The sequence below is a fragment of the Brassica napus genome, chromosome A4 (assembly GCF_020379485.1).
Source record: "Brassica napus cultivar Da-Ae chromosome A4, Da-Ae, whole genome shotgun sequence".
NCBI lineage: Eukaryota > Viridiplantae > Streptophyta > Magnoliopsida > Brassicales > Brassicaceae > Brassica > Brassica napus.
In genome coordinates, this window is record NC_063437.1 from 151,780 (window position 1) to 168,762 (window position 16,983).

At 38.7% G+C, this 16,983-nt stretch overlaps 4 protein-coding genes across 4 annotated transcripts; 2 read left to right on the top strand and 2 right to left on the bottom strand.

Moving 5' to 3' along the window:
* Positions 1-97: 97 nt before the first annotated feature.
* LOC106369308 (chloroplast stem-loop binding protein of 41 kDa a, chloroplastic) lies at positions 98-2,005 on the top strand. Its single transcript, XM_013809445.3, has 6 exons — positions 98-628; positions 712-833; positions 928-1,030; positions 1,108-1,246; positions 1,322-1,599; positions 1,698-2,005. The coding sequence occupies exons 1-6, from the start codon at positions 254-256 to the stop codon at positions 1,878-1,880; spliced, it is 1,200 nt and encodes a 399-aa protein (XP_013664899.1). The 5' UTR covers positions 98-253; the 3' UTR covers positions 1,881-2,005.
* Positions 1,968-3,769, bottom strand: LOC106369307 (RAN GTPase-activating protein 1). The gene has a single exon (XM_013809444.3). The coding sequence runs from the start codon at positions 3,767-3,769 to the stop codon at positions 2,150-2,152; it is 1,620 nt and encodes a 539-aa protein (XP_013664898.1). The 3' UTR covers positions 1,968-2,149.
* Positions 3,770-11,115: 7,346 nt separating this feature from the next.
* LOC125608404 lies at positions 11,116-12,128 on the bottom strand. Its single transcript, XM_048778877.1, has 2 exons — positions 12,105-12,128; positions 11,116-11,985 (listed from the first exon to the last, which is right to left on the bottom strand). Exons 1-2 carry the CDS (start codon positions 12,126-12,128, stop codon positions 11,116-11,118), a joined length of 894 nt encoding a protein of 297 aa, XP_048634834.1.
* Positions 12,129-13,654: 1,526 nt separating this feature from the next.
* On the top strand, positions 13,655-15,118 carry LOC106365430 (adenylate isopentenyltransferase 3, chloroplastic). Its single transcript, XM_013804864.3, has one exon. It carries the CDS (start codon positions 13,810-13,812, stop codon positions 14,812-14,814), a length of 1,005 nt encoding a protein of 334 aa, XP_013660318.1. The 5' UTR covers positions 13,655-13,809; the 3' UTR covers positions 14,815-15,118.
* The last annotated feature ends 1,865 nt before the right edge of the window (positions 15,119-16,983 follow it).

Sequence of the window (16,983 nt, forward strand, 5' to 3'; positions counted from 1 at the left end):
ATAAGTAAGCTAAACGATGGACCGACCGTTATCTTGTAAGATAACATGTCATGTAGCCCAATCTTAAAAGATGGTTAAGATTTAAACCACACACACAAAAAAAGGAAGCGAAATGAAAATGGAGCGACCGTTGGATGTTATCTGGTTGAACAATAACAGCCTTACATATATTCATCTGCTTGATCATATCCAATCGTATTAAACACAAAGACGACAACAACTCAGAGCAGAGCAGAGCAGTGAGGGAACTAAAATGGCGGCTTTATCATCATCCTCTCTGTTTTTCTCATCCAAAACAGCTATTCCGATCAACAATCTCCTCACCCCGCCATCTATCCACCGCTTCTCTCTTCCCTCATCATCTTCTTCCTTTTCCTCTCTCTCTTCTTCTGCTTCCCTCTTCACCACACACTCTCTGAAGAGTTCTCGCAGATCATCTACTCAGGGATTCACCGTTAAGGCAGAGAAGAAGAATGTACTTATAGTCAACACCAACAGCGGCGGTCACGCCGTCATTGGCTTTTACTTTGCCAAAGAGCTTCTCTCCGCCGGCCACGACGTCACCATCTTGACTGTCGGCGATGAATCTTCTGACAAGATGAAGAAACCTCCGTTTAGCCGTTTCTCCGTAAGTTTTTTTATTCCCCAAACAAAAGATAAAACATATTCCCCCACACACTTTTGAGTTTAACTGAATAATCTGCCTCGCAGGAAATCGTAAGCGGCGGAGGAAAGACGGTGTGGGGAAACCCGGCTGATGTTGCGACTGTGGTCGGAGGTGAAACATTCGACGTTGTTCTTGACAACAATGGCAAGGACTTGGATACTGTCAGGTCTGCTTTTATCTTTACTATAATAAGCCATATGCCTTTTCTCAGAATTTTCATGGATGGATGATCATATATATACATGTCCATCGGAATACAGGCCAGTGGTGGATTGGGCTAAAAGCTCTGGCGTTAAGCAGTTCTTGTTCATAAGCAGCGCGGGGATCTACAAGTCCACCGAAGAACCTCCTCACGTTGAAGGGGTAATAATAATCATAAGCATATATACACTTCATCAATGCTCATCACCATTTACTTATTATAATGTCCAAACGTGCAGGACGCAGTGAAAGCCGACGCAGGTCACGTGGGAGTGGAGAAGTATTTAGCTGAAACCTTCGGGAACTGGGCCTCCTTTCGACCACAGTACATGATCGGCTCTGGCAACAACAAAGACTGCGAAGAATGGTTCTTCGACAGTAAGTAAAACACTACCCCCACCCACAATTTTTACAAAAAAACACCAAGTAATGATCAAAATGTGTTCACCACAGGGATTGTGAGGGATAGACCAGTGCCAATCCCAGGATCAGGACTGCAGCTAACCAACATATCTCATGTTAGAGACTTGTCTTCCATGCTCACTTCAGCTGTGTCCAACCCTGAGGCTGCCTGCTGCAACATCTTCAACTGCGTCAGTGACAGAGCCGTCACTCTTGACGGTATGGCCAAGCTCTGTGCCGCTGCTGCTGGCAAAACCGTTGAGATCGTGCATTACGACCCCAAAGCCGTTGGGGTTGACGCCAAGAAGGCTTTTCCATTTAGAAACATGGTAAAAAACTAAAACCCCACTAGAAAAAAATGGCTTTCTACTCCTCAATCATTGATTAGTTTTATTATATAACATTCGTCATCACTGTATGATGCTAGCATTTCTACGCGGAACCAAGGGCAGCTAAGGACATATTAGGGTGGGAAAGTAAAACGAACCTACCTGAAGATCTCAAGGAGAGATATGAAGAGTATGTAAAGATTGGGAGAGACAAGAAGGAGATGAAGTTTGAATTAGATGACAAGATACTTGAAGCCCTCAAAACTCCAGTGGCCGCTTAATCAATACTATCTTCCTTTGTAACACTTCTAAAGCTACCATTATGCACTCTCTCTTTTTTTCCCTCGGCTCATATGAGATGAACATGATTTCAGCTAAAAAGACCATTTAAATTCATAACCAAAAACAACAAGACTACTAGTTTACTTGAAGATAAGAGGTTTATGTTTCAAGGAAATAGAACTGAAGACAGTCTTACAGAGAGAGAAATGGATAAAACTGAAACCTACCTACATAGCAACAAGAGAGCATCACTTCATCCCACATCTTCCTATTCCTCCTCTTGCTTGATTTTCAGACCTCCGAGCTTTGCTTCCAGTTCACTGTCTTCTTCTTCTTCGCCTTCCTCATCTTCATCTTCAAAATCTTCACCTTCAGGGTCATTATCATCCAAAAGACCAAGCTTCTCCGGGGAGTCCTTAAACATGTCATTCACCTCGTCCACACCTTCCTCAGATATGAAGTTTCCATTAATGTTCAGAAGCTTGAAAGCCTGTTTCTTCAAAACACTTCCTGCCAAGGCTCTTGCCCCAGCTCTTCTCATCATGTTGGTGCTCATGTCAACTTCAGCCAGCTGGTCATGACCTTCATCAAGCGCCTTTGCTATTAAGATACTCCCTTCGTCTTTGAGCTCATTCTCAGATAAATTCAGCTTCCAAAGACACTGTTTTGCGGCGATGCAATCTGCTAACTTCCCAGTGGATTTCACAGTAATATCATTCCCAGCCAATTCAAGAACTCGAAGAGAAGGAGCAGACTTGATTAAAGCTTCAGAGAGTGCCTCTGCTCCCTCATCCTCCAAGTTAAGGTAACTCATATAGACCTCAGTCAACTCAGTCAACACTGATAAAGTCTTGGCCAGAGCAATCCCACCTTCGACTCCAAACATGTTGTCACGAAGATCAAGCTTCTTCAAGTGTCTACAAGACGCAAGCGCTTCAGCAAGCGCAACGCCTCCCTCAGAACCAATCCTTGTAGAAGAACACCTGAAATCCTCCAAACACGGACAATTCTTCGCAATCTCCGCAATAGCAACCGCTCCTTCGTCTCCAGTCATGTTGTTATGAAACTGAAGAACCTTGATTTTGTCAGTACAAGGAAGCAGCTCGAGAACCGCTCTCGCAGCATCCTCGGAGATGCCGTCATTCATGAGATAAAGCTCCTCCAAGTCACGCTGAGACTTGAAGAGAGAAGCAAACGCTCGGATCCCTTTCTCACCCAAGGCATTGTCGGAAAGATCCAAAAACCTAAGCTTGGAACCTTCCAAGGCAGATGAAAACATGCTCATGACTTCAAGAGCTTCCGCCTCTGGTCTCCCCGCGACAAAATCGGATAGATCAACTTCAGTGAGCTGATCTTTGATGGAAGACAACACGCTAACAGCAACTTTAGCAGCTTCAGAGCCGAAGCTCCTGTTGGTGAAACGGATCTTGGTGTAAGAGTTGTTAGTAGGATCAGCCAAAGGGCGCAAAAGGTCGCGGGCCTCGGAATCGTCAATGAAGGCTCTACGCCCACCGGATAAATCAAACAAGCTATCCTCCCTCCCCCCACCCGCAGTCGTGGTGGATTGAACCTCCTCCTGGGGACCTTGCTTGATGGCTTCGAGCATGAGTTTGCTTGATTCCTTGGCGTAGATCTGGACAGCGGAGGTGCCGTCACCGTCGGGCTCGTTCTGGAAGTGCTTGTTGGCGGCGGCGAAAGCGAGGTCTTCGATGCGCTTGGCGTCGTGCTCAGCCTGGGGAGGAGTCAGGAGACCGTACTTGCGGGAGAAGATGGAAGGAGTGGTTAAGTTGTTGGTGATGCGGTCCACGAGCATCAGGCGTGTGCTCTTGCTCGGTGGCCACATCTTCACTGATAACACTCTTGGAGTTGTCACTGAATTATTATCCATTAGCTCCTGTAATTGATACCTTCTTCTTCTTCTTCTTCTCCGGATGGATCGAGATTCGAGAAGGAGGAGTTTTTATTCTATTTAATTAAATTAAATCAGAGGGGAAGCGTAAATAAGAAGCAGAAAGAAAGAAAGAAAGAGAGAATCATTGAGACGCGTGACGTGATGATAATGGGAGGCAATCATCCCTTTTCAAATTTCAAACCAAAACAATAAAAGCAATAAAAATGAGGACCAATCTATGAAGCTTAGGGTTTACTCAAAGCCCACTAATAATAATAATATCCATCATTGATTAATCCGGGCCTTCTTTGCCAAGCCCATTATTTGGTTGCTTGCTTAAAGCGAGTGCAATGATGCATTTATTCATTTCAGAAACAAAAAGATAACAGATGCAGAGGACTCGCCGACGGTCAACTGTCTAGGGTCTGTTGATCTTCTTGTGTTGTGCTGCCTACCGTGGGAGTGTCCGATTAAATATTTTTTATGTTACGTACAAAAATAACTAACGGTCCAGCTTTGCTAATTATACAATTTAGATTCTAATCGACGACACATGACTATATATGCATAACCTCCTCCAACTAATCTTAGCATGCTCGCTCTTTTAACATTCCTCACACATCCTGTACAGCACCTGGGGTTGCATTTTCACTACACGAGTCTGCTCTCTGCTGTATACGTATCATTAGATAGCTATTGATTTACCATCATAATAACAAATATTTCATGATTTTGACCCAAAATAAAATAAAATTCATGAGCAATACCAACTAATGGTCATGGTAAAAACACTAATAATAAATTAATAATAACCCGTATTTGTTAATGATATACTTTTGTATTAAGAAGCCACAAATGAACAAAAAAAACTGAAAACAATTCCATGTTACTTAGAGTTAGATATCGAAAAAAAAAAAGAATATATGTGTGACTTTGTGTACGTAAGTGTGCTTAAATCTTAAAAGCGCGTATATGTGCAAGATTTTCCGATAGTGATCAATGATCATGAGATGATCATTAATTTCATAGGATTTTATTAGATATGTTCAAATTTATCAAGCGTGCAGGTTTGGCTTTAGCTTTACTTAGACATACCTACTTTTAATGTATTTCTTGAAAAAACGTTCCAAGTATATATAAACCTTTTATTTAAATTAACTACATGTTAAAAACGAGATTTTAAGTTCTATATCCTGGTGCACAAAAAAAAAAGAGTTCTATATCCTAAATCTTGATAGCTATGCATATTTCACATATACATATATATTCGGTATTTCCGTTCTCTTATTGCTTACTTGCAGCACAGTTTCCACATTTGGAGCAATACTCTAAAAACAATGCAACGAATGAGCAAATGATTACTGAAAGAGATAGATTTATAAAAGGTTAGTTAATGCGCAAGGGAGGCGTGACTGCCTTATTGGTCGTATTATTTACTTTTTTTTTATCATATGATAGATTAAATATCTCCATATATATATTTATATAAACGTGGGTGATGAGTTAACATCAATCAATCATTAAGCTTCTTATCCCGAATTATTTTCTTTGAATGTATCATGAACATTTGATAAAGATTTTTTTAGTGTTTACCATTTTATTGGTATTATTATTCATGTTTACTACTAATAAAAATATTTTTTCAAAAATACTTTTTTTATTAAATGGTAAAAAACTTTTATACACTTGTTCTATATATATATAATAAATAATTATTTGAATAAATAAAAAATAAAAAAAACATTTTTTCTTATCTTATCGAATTATACTTTTTCAAATTCGAACTTTCTATTAAAAATTTTTTGATTCTCAATTTTTCACAAATGTTTTTTTTGAAAATCGAAAATTATTTTTGAAACTATTTAAAAAAATTATATCTTTTAAGTATTTATTTATATATTTATTAAAATACTAAAGTTGATATTCCAAAAATCTAATCATACTCCTCAATTCTAAACCTTAAGTCTATATTAGTTAACCATATAGTTATAAATGTCTTTTATCTATACTATTAAAAGAGAAACATTCTGAAAAAATCTACTTATAAAAGGTTGTTGGACCTTTTCATTAGATTAATATTTTTTTGGTATTCCCTTATTTATCTCTAACAATAAGTAACTCAATATTCAATAACATTATATACCATATCATTCACCTATTTTTACTTCTTCTATGAGTTAATCATATAATTTACAATATTTTTAAACGAGAATATGCTTGCGAATTCACATTATCATTAAAATTATTGAAGATTTTGTCATTCATAAGGTAAGCCCCATTCTCATCTACACAAATCTTACGTTAGATGACAAATTAAATAGTTTTTTTTTTAAGTTTTACATATTATTATAAAATATATGAGAATTATAATAAGTTTTTAAGTTTTACATATTTCTAAGTTTTTATCGGATCAACCTGTGTCGCTTCACGGGTTAATGGCATAGTTTTCGGTTTTATCAGATTTTTAATTAATAGGTTTTCCTTAAATCTGAATTCTGTGGAAACATATCAGTTGGTATAATCATGATAGAATATTACATGAAGAATATAAGCCAGTCCATATTATATACGGCCACCAGTTTACTGGTCCAATTGCAAGTCCGAATCAAATATAAAAACAATGCTTATATCTTAATTCGTCAATAAACTACATATGTATTCCTACTAAAAGGAGTTAAATCATTTTCAAAAATAAAATGTTTTTTTCGTACCATTTCAATGTTTCACGATTGGTCTCAGTTTTTTGGTTCTAGAGATATAGGATTTGCTCGATTATTTATGAAAGTCAGTTTAATGTAGGTTTCGTTTTTCTTCTTCAGTTTGCTACAGTTTAGTTCGCGGTTTGAGATAAATGTACACAAACCTATACACTATATATATTATGTAGAAATTAATTTAAATATATATTTAATTTTGAAAACAAACCCGCGCTTAAAAGCGCGGGTCAAAATCTAGTTCTTCATTAAAAGTGAAGGTAAAAATGATTAGGGTAAAGATGAAAAATGATACTACGAATGTGGGGATGATTGGTTGGGTTGCAGGAGCTGATTTTAGCTTTAACATTAATCTACAGCCTTTAAATCACCAATCATAATTTATCTTGTTTCTTAAAGTTATAGCAAAAAAAAAATGGCTATAAAAGCCTTATTTTTTAAAGTTTCATCTTTTTGGCTATAAAAAATATATTGTTGTATCAATCAATTTTAAAGGTATATCACTTACAGCTAAATCAAAAAATCATACAGCCTAAATTCTACAGCAAAGTTTTTACATTAAAATTTCTACATTAAAGTTTCTAACTAATCACCCACATGGTATTTTTGTAATTTCCTTTTAATAAATTAAAGAACTGCAAAAGTTGGTGGCCACCTATGACTTCAGACAAACGCGCTAGCACGCATATATGATGCTACCAATCTTTTTCCCCCTTTTTCGTATTAACACCGTCACCAAGTTTGTTGTTAGATGTACAAAATGAAAGAACAAGCTGACTAGAGTGTTGTCAATATGTAGTAACTAGTAAGTGAAATGATTTAATCGATAGCTTTCAAAGCAAATGAATATAGATGCTAAAAGGTAAATATCATTAAAATGAAGGTTCAGATTTTACAAAATAAGATCTAAGATTTGTTACACCTTGGCAAAAAAAAGGAAAAAACAAGGTAGTAACAAGGAAGGATTGCCAAAATTTCATCTCAACTCAACGCATCCATTTTGCCATTAGATCGAGAAAATGCTTCCTCCCTCTTCTAGCCGTAATTGTATTTCGCATCTCCTTATCTATGATTCTGAAGATCGCTTCTGGCGGTAATACAATGTGGTTGTGCAGGACATTATTCCTTTGCTTCCAGAGATGATATAAGATGGATTGAGCCGCTAACTTCCTTAGCAAAGAAGGAGCCGATGGAGAATTGCCTCTGATCCAGGAGAGTAGCTCAGACCAGGTGCTAAACATCCTAGATGGAGGATTTAGCGTCCCAATGCATAGCCCCCAAACTGAAGTACTGTAGCTACAAGACAAGAACAAGTGCTCTCTTGTTTCCATATAGGCAGAGCAAAGGCAGCAAGCAGTAGGGACAGGAAGGCCCCATGAAGCAAGTCTTGCTTTAGTTGGTAATCTATTCATGTTGGCTACCCACATGTTGAAACTGTTTCTCGGAATTGCTCCCTTGAACCATATGAGGTCTGATGCAGTCTGAATCGGCTCCCTTGGCCGGAAATCCTGCCAAGTATCTGATGCATTAAACTTCGGCTCCTCCCTAGAAGTTGTACACCACGTGTATGAATCAGGCACCTCAGAGAAAGTCGGGCAAGGGATGGTAGTGAGATAGGTATGAAGTTCTAGAGCCCTGTTTGATCTCGGCGAGGCGATATTCCAACCAGATGAACTACACGCTTCAGACACAGTACTATGGAGAGGGACTCGGAGCTGACGGGGGGGGCGTGCTGACCTAAGAAATTAATAAGACTTCCGAAAGGGGTCCAAGCATCATACCAAAAGCTCACACTGTGGCCATTTCCAAGGATTGGTTTAACAAATTGCATCCCAAGCTCCCTCAACTTTAGCAAGTGATTCCAAGTCCAAGAGTTCGAAGTGGAAATCTCTAAAGTCCAGAGACTCTTACCTTGTAAATTGTAACGTCTATTCCATACTGCCCACAACGATTCACTGTCCGAAAAGAGCAGCCAAAGAAATCTGAGGCAGAGCACTTTGTTCCACATTGTTAAACTTCGAATGCCTAGTCCCCCCTCAGCCTTTGGGAGACAGACAGTAGTCCAAGCGATCTTAGCTTTGCCACTAGTATCAGTGTTACCGGACCACAGGAATCTGGAGCAGAGCGACTCAATCCTTTTGATACAACCCTTAGGAAGGATGAAAACCGACATCCAGAAATTGACCGTTCCATAGATGACAGTGGCAATTAATTGCAGCCTTCCAGCGAAAGATAGAGCTTTAACAGACCATGACCGGAAGCGAGCAAGGAGTTTATTGATTAGCGGTTCATACTCTGCAATACGGAGTTTCCTGCTCATGAGGGGAAGCCCCAAATATCTAACCGGAAGAGACCCAGCAGTGAATCCATACGCCGAGATATCATTTGTTTCAGCAACTGTTAGACCCGAATGATACAACTCCGTTTTGCTAATATTCATGGAGAGGCCGGACCAGGAGGCAAAATCAGAGAGACATTCCGTAATACCATGAAGTGAATCCGCTTTGCCATCGAAAAACACCATAACATCATCGGCAAACATCAAGTGCGAGATTTTGACTTCAGACGTTCTAGGGTGGTAACCAATTGAGCCAGATTCATACCTTGAGTAGAGTAGTCGAGAGAGGCCTTCCATGGTAAGAACAAACAGGTAAGGAGACATCGGATCTCCTTGCCTTATACCTCTTGTGCTATTGAAAAATCTCGCAGAAGCACCATTGATGGAGACCGAAAACGTAGCCGTCGAGATAGATTGGTAAATCCAGTTGATGAACGTTTCCGGAATTGATAAGGCTCTGAGGATGCCAATAATAAAATCCCACCTTACTGAGTCAAAAGCCTTTTTAAGATCCACTTTTAGCATGGCTTTTGGCTCAGAATTCGAATTACTATACCCTTTAACCAAGTCTGTAGCCAGAAGAACATTCTCAGCCAGCAGACGTGAAGGCATGAAAGCTGATTGAGCCTGAGAGATCACTCTAGGGAGAACGGCCTTAAGTCTGATGGAGATCAATTTCGAGATGACTTTATAGACGGTATTCAGACAAGAGATAGGACGAAATTCAGTGGCCGAAGATGCGTTGTTCACCTTTGGAATGAGAATTAAGGTAGTTGCATTCCATTGTCTAAGCATCTGCCCTGATCTAAAAAATTCCCTCACAGCAGCAGTGACCTCCGGGCCAATGACTTGCCAACAGGCGGTGAAGAACTCGGCTGAGTAGCCATCCGGGCCACTGGTTTTATTTCTAGGGAGAGAGAAGAAGACATCCTTGATTTCCTGAGTGGAGAACTCGACTGTAAAGCTAAGTCGATCCTCTGGAGAGCAGCGAAAGTCAAATAGGAGGTTCAAGTCATCTTGCTGAAACATTTGCTGATCAATGTCGCTACCCATAATATTCGAGAAGTAATCCACACAATGATTCTCAATCTCCGAATGATTCTCATATCTGACGCCATTATCATCAGTGAGGAAGTGGATGTGATTAATAGCTTTACGAGCATTGACCATACTATGATAATAAGACGTAGGGGCATCACCATTGCCCAGCCATAAAATTCTTGATCGCTGTAGGAGGAAAGACGCCTCGGCCGCTGCCAAGTCCTGCCACTTTAACTGTGCATCGAGTTCCAAAACAGCATTAGTAGGTGAGGGGTCGTGTAGGGTTGCAGCTTGCCTGAGCAGAAGCCGAGCATGAGCCTCACTGACCCTTTTTTCCAGCTCTGAGTAATTTGCCTTACTGAAGTCTCTGATAAACTTTTTCAGCAGTCTAAGCTTTTCATACAGAATAAACATTGCAGAGCCTCTAACATTAAAAGAGTACCACATCTCCGTCATAGTGGGAACGAAATCCGGGTTTTGAAGCAAGAAATTATAAAACTTGAAAGGCTTTTTCTTTCTCAGCAGGTTCGGCTTGAGAGAGATGGTTGAGCAAGCATGATCAGAGAAGTCTGGATTATCAAAGTGAGCCAAGGAGTCCGGAAAAGACTCATACCAAAGATCATTCACCAAAATTCTATCAAGCTTTTTAGCAATCGGGGATGTCTTCCTTTTGTTCCACCAAGTGAAAACCTCACCTCTGAAATGAAGATCTTCCAAGTCGGAGTGAATTAAGCATTGGCTAAGAAGACGCATGTGCTTGTCGATGTTGAGGGACCTCGGGGAGGAGTGTTCCTGTGGTGACAGCGTCTGGTTGAAATCCCCTAAAACAGACCACGGCTTACCCTCAATCAAAGGAGACACAGCGAGCAATTCAATTTCAGTCCAGAGCACAGCCCTAAGAGAGGAACTGTTTGCTGCATAGATAATAGTGACAATAAGAGGTTCGGGCAGGTCTGGGAGATGGACCTCACAAGTGATCTGTTGCAGAGATTTTGCAAGAACCACAACCTTCACACTTGAGTGCCATAAAATCCAGATCTTCCCAAGCTCCGAAAAAGAGTAGTTATCCGCATAAGACCAGCCAGGGAGCACCGAAGCTACAAGTTTCCCAATCTTAGGTTGCTTGACTCTGGTCTCTATAATACCTCCGAATAATGGTTTATTTTTACGAATCCATTTCTTGAAACCGTTGCGGTGACTAAACTTGTTAAAGCCTCGCACGTTCCAACAAAAAAGGTCTGTACACATACTTAAAGATTTGATGGGGCCTTGCCCCGAGATTTATTTCTACCCGAATGTCGATTCTTCATTTTGAAGCTTGGGTCCTTTACATACTCCAGAATCTCTCCCTCCTCCTCGTCAGACCCCGACGAATCAGTATCCGAGGAGTCAGGTTCAGCATCAGAGCAAACAGAGGATGCCCGAGACGCCGGATCACGTGGATGAGTAGTATTTGTTTGCTGTGAAGCATCAGTATCAGCAGGCGCAGTTTTAGTAGGTAGCTGGGGCGAGACATGACCAACTGTTTCTGAGTCTTCTGGACGTTGAGATGAATTACTAGTACCCCCTTCTTCCAAGACACTTTGCCTCCCCTGTATCATGCCGTTGGATTTCAGCTTGGGTCTGTAGACTTGGGCTGATGCAGAGCTGAAATTTCCCTGCGGAACCTGAGGGATTCTGGCTTTAGAAGTAGATCTCCCTCTACGGGTTTTCTTGCCTGATCCGTTAGCTGATGCAGGTTTGACCTTCGGACAGTTTGAGGTTTCATGCGTCTCAGACTTACAAGAAGCACACAATTTTGGTGCTTTCTTACAACTTCTGGTGTTATGACCAATATCATTGCATTGGCCACAGATTGGAGGCATCCATGGACTTGACACAAGCACACGACAGATGTCACCAGAGTCGAATTGTACGTTTACCGCTTCAGGTAGAGGCAGTCTCGGGTCAATGATGGTGAAAACTTTTGCTACTTCCAAGTTGGTCTTATTAGCAGTCGACGGGTGCAGGAACTTAGGATGGCCGACCAGACCTGCTATGCGTTCAAGCCCATCCTCATTGAAGAATTGAAATGGCACGTTCCTTAGCTCTAACCAGATCGGAGCTGACTTTAGCTCCGGCTTTTCCGGGACTTAACAACAAACATGGTTCTCCCTTCGATTTGCCATAGCACCTGTGTGATTTTTAGATGAAGAAGTTAGTAAATGATTTTTATCCTTATCGTAGATTAAACTGGTACCACTGAAACTAATGATGTATTCATTCTTTATCGGGATATGTGTGATGGCAATTGGCAACTGAGTAATCAAACAGCACTTTCCTATGATTACAAATTTGTAAAATGTACTAATCAACTGATGATAAAACAACAAAAAGCTAGGGTTTAAAACAAACGCTCGCATAACCCACCCATTTGATTATATATATATATATATATATATATATATATATATATATATATATATATATATATATATATATATATATTAAATAGTGCAATGGCCAATGAAGAAATATTTTCAGAAGAACATATAAAAAAATACAACTTCCGTTTAAAACAACAAAAAAGGCCAAGCGTAAATCAGTAAATGTACTCATCTCCATATATAACTTTTTCTTCTTAAAGGTACTCATCTAATGTATTTGCAACGAAGTTTATGATAAGTCTAGTGTGAAGATCATATTTGATCAAACCTAGCTATAGTAAATTTATATCTATTTCAAAATATTAGATGGGTTTGGTTGAATTTATCAAATATCAATATATATATATATATTATGTATCTAAAAATAATAATAATAATGTTATTATGTATTTTTTGGTATATAGGTATGGAGGAATCAGATACGTACATGGACGTTTAGGAGCATGCACACATTGCTAAGTTCACACACAAGCAAAATTATATCCCATTAGGCAAATAGCTACGACTTGTCTTTGTAAGAATAATCTTTTTAAAGTCCCTTTCTTAGACCATTATATTTCTTATCTTATCATGTGAATAATTATAATGTAAAAATAATATATGTATTTGTGTTGGTTTCCCATCTTAAGATTATACGAAGAGTAATAAAGAGAGGTTGCGGAGATCTTGGCCATTGCAGGTCGACAAACAATTTTGTCTCTCCAATTCATTAATGGACGGTCCAATAGAGAATCTTTAAATTATTCAACAAGAAATAAAAGAATCATGAGCATATCAAAATTATTAAACATAGAATCACATCTGCATGACTTTTTAATGAGTTTTCTGTTCATAAAATCAGGGAATATATATGGAGTATCTACATATAAACATTTAGTATGCCGATCAGAGGAAGCATATACTAACTCTTAACTTCTTTTATGTGTTTAAGCTTAGTTAGTTGATGCAAGTGAAGTGTAAATCCCTCCAAGCTAAATTTACTTCATGCAAGTTGCAACAAAAGGTATTCAAGCTTATAGAACCCACAGTTTTCGTATTAAAACTAAAAAGGAGACTACATAATAGTCTCTACTCAACTCAAATAATGTAAATATTTCGTCTTCTTTTATATCTAAAAACGAAAGTGCTTCTGACAATATTTTCCAAAAAAATCGTATCTTAACTTCACATCAAACGTATAGAAGTTTTAAATTGATTGAGACATTAATATGTATCATCTGCACTGCACGCGTATCAAATGTTCGGCTAGACTAAAAAACAAATAGAAGAGAATAAAGTAAAGTAAAGAGAAAAATAATAGGTTTTGACCAATTAAAAAAGCCAACCCAATTTGTCCTATATTAATATTGTTCGTACACAGTTAATTGTTCACAGGTGTGACCCTTATATATATATCATATATCCCTCATGCAAATTCACCTGAGCATTTCATAACTGCATACAAGCCTAAATATATATTATAAAACACCTGAAGTTCCAAGTTCATATTGCAAAGTTTTTTTTAAAATATATATCATCATGATCATGAGGATATCTATGGCTATGTGCAAACAGCCATTGGCTCCTTCGACGGCGTTAAACTTCCCCCCGGCAAACTTTGGTCCCAATATGCTAACTCTAAGCCCATCCGGACCAAAGGATAAAGTCGTGGTCATCATGGGTGCTACCGGAACAGGCAAGTCACGTCTCTCCGTTGATATAGCCACTCGTTTTCCAGCAGAGATCATAAACTCCGACAAGATTCAAGTTCACCAAGGCCTTGACATTGTCACCAACAAGATCACGACCGAGGAGAGTTGCGGGGTACCGCACCATCTCCTAGGTGTCTTACCTCCTGAAGCTGACTTAACCGCTGTAAACTTCCGTCACATGGCGAATCTCTCTGTTGAAAGCATCCTCAGTCGTGGAAAGCTTCCAATCATCGTTGGAGGTTCGAACTCATATGTTGAGGCTTTAGTGGACGACGAAGACTACAAGTTCAGGTCGAGATATGACTGTTGTTTTCTATGGGTTGACGTGGCACTTCCCGTTTTGCATGGATCTGTGAATGAGAGAGTTGATAAGATGGTGGCAAATGGAATGGTCGAAGAAGTTAGAGATTTTTTTGACTATTCAGATTCTAATTACTCGAGAGGGATCAAGAAAGCAATCGGAGTTCCAGAGTTCGACATGTTTTTCAGGAATGAGCCGTTCTTAAACACGGGAGACAGAGAAGAGTTGTTGAGTAAAGTGGTAGATGAAATAAAGAGAAACACTTTCGGGTTAGCTTGCAAACAGAGAAATAAAATCGAACGGTTGAGAAAGATCAAGAAATGGTGTATTCAGAGACTGGATGCGACTCCGGTTTTCACGAGGCGAAGGTCAAAGGTGGATGCTGACGTGGCGTGGGAGAGGCTGGTGGCTGGACCAAGCACCGACGCTGTGTCACGGTTCCTACTCGACTTTACCAGTCCTCAACCGCTAGTGGAAGCATTAACCGCGGTGGCTAGGGAACGTGAGATGTCGCGGTGCCTAGTGGTGTAATAATCGGCTATAACCACATAAAGATAAGGTTGGATCTTGGAAATGTGGTTAATATATGCCAAGTCATTTTGGTATTGATGGTGTGGCAATGGTCAGCGATATTCAAGACTGCGATGAGTGGAGAAATTTTTTATAAAATAAAGTTATACCCATGGCTATATATCGTATATAGTAAGTATTGGGAGATACTGAAATTTTGGCATAACGATTATTCAGTATTATCTTCTACTTTTTTTTTTGATGCAATTGAGACTGTAAGTGGAATGCTATCATTGGAAATGAGACTTGCTCGCCTTGTTAACTATTTGATTTTAATAACACAACGACTAAACTGAGTGGGGCTTAAAGTTGGAAATTTTATATTCTTTACATAGTGGATACTTTATACAACATTTGTGTGATTTCTTTAAATGTAAAATGTTTAACGCAGACACACGTACGCACATATGTAGCAATAGTTCATAATAGTATTATCAACGAGCTGATTAATAATGAACTAATATTCAGTTGCGATACACAATGGCATTATGAAATACGAGATTTACAGCCAAAATAATTGATTAGAAGGGGGACAAATATTTCACATATATATTCAAGTTAAGAAAATGAAACTGAGCTATAAACGTTAACCACTCAAAACAAATAATAATAATATGATCTGTCGACTGAGCTAAAAAAACAACGATAGAGAAGTCTGATACTAGTAGTAGATTCTTTTAACTTTTAATTCTTTGGTAGCAAATGAAAAAGGCCGTACATGTAAGAAACATTACCACACGCCTGAAGCCGTACAGAGAAGCCGTTGACAATAATGTATGTTCTTATTTCTATTTTAAAGTGGATCCCACATATCTATCATAGTAGATTGTAAATGCGGTCTTAATTGGAATCCATCCGTTTCTTTTATTATTCTCTTTTGCCCGTGTGCAATTGGCGTCTCTCTCTAGTCTCTATGCGGCTGGCCGAGTGCTTAATATATTTATCATCTACCGTTACTAGATTTTTTGTGGGTCAAGTAACATTTCTTAAGCAAAGTATATATATTTTCCTGAAACAGAAATTATCACTTATCACTCCATACACACACACACAAAAAATTAAGAGATAAGCTTTTTAATATATATATATATATATATAAAATATTATATGGTTTTTTACTTTGAAACAATTAAGAAATAAGTTTTTTTTAAATAAAAAATTATAAGAGATAAGGAACAAAGTGGAAGACAAGAACAAATTGCATTAAAAAAATTGAGTAAAAAATCAATTCTTTTGAGCATAACCCAAGAATTAAATTCTATTATTGGTCCCATCGATCAATGCCACTTTTTGACAAATTTTAAGATTCCATGAATCTCCCTAGCCTCTTTTGTTTGATAAAACATCTCTTATTTATGCTTGTTTGTAAGTATTATATGATACTATATTCTTTTCATTTTGTCGATTTAAATTGCGTTATGGCAAGAAATAGATTCGAATGGAATTATGTCAACGTAGAGATTTTCTGTATTCTTCTTGAATTAAATAGGTAAAAAAGTCAATTAAATTCACACGACAATCATGACTCTCAAAGCATGTCCAACGGCAATATTGATAGGGTATCTAAACAATTAAAAAACAAATGAAAAATAAGGAAATATGAGAAAAGTAGGAGAGAGACACCAAAAAGTATCTAAGGGCAAGATTATCGGTGTCATTAGAGGGATATCTTAGCAATTAAACACTCATAATTAAATGAAAAATAACCAATAAAAACAAGGACGCTTCTTAATTAAGAAGTTTTCGGTGTGGTCCTTACGAGCCACGTGTAGGTCTGAGATTCACTTCGAAAACAAATTGGCTCTCTCTCGAAGGCGATTCTAGCGGCGACGATTCGAGCGGCTCTCTCGACGGCGGTTCTCTCTCGACGCCACATCTCTCTCGACGGCGCTTCTCTCTCAACGGTTCTCTTCTCGTTGATTTTGATCGCAGTCCAGAGGATCTGTTGTTTCATCCACAGCTTTTTCTGCGATTCAAAGGTGAATAATCTACCTGTTTTGCTGAAGTTAATAACTTCATCGGGAGTATCTTCGATCCTGACAGCAAAGGCCGCATGAAAAAGCTCAAGGAAATGGATCCTATAAATTTCAAAACTGTGAGTTACAACATGCTTGTTTGCCTTTTGGTTAT

Coding starts and splice junctions, on each gene's coding strand:
- LOC106369307 (XM_013809444.3), bottom strand. CDS start 3,769: ATGGATAATAATTCAGTGACAACTCCAAGAGTGTTATCAGTGAAGATG.
- LOC106365430 (XM_013804864.3), top strand. CDS start 13,810: ATGATCATGAGGATATCTATGGCTATGTGCAAACAGCCATTGGCTCCT.
- LOC125608404 (XM_048778877.1), bottom strand. CDS start 12,128: ATGAATACATCATTAGTTTCAGTG. Junction 11,986..12,104: donor ATACATCATTAGTTTCAGTG/GTACCAGTTTAA, acceptor GTCCCGGAAAAG/CCGGAGCTAAAGTCAGCTCC.
- LOC106369308 (XM_013809445.3), top strand. CDS start 254: ATGGCGGCTTTATCATCATCCTCTCTGTTTTTCTCATCCAAAACAGCT. Junction 834..927: donor AAGGACTTGGATACTGTCAG/GTCTGCTTTTAT, acceptor ATCGGAATACAG/GCCAGTGGTGGATTGGGCTA. Junction 1,600..1,697: donor CTTTTCCATTTAGAAACATG/GTAAAAAACTAA, acceptor GTATGATGCTAG/CATTTCTACGCGGAACCAAG.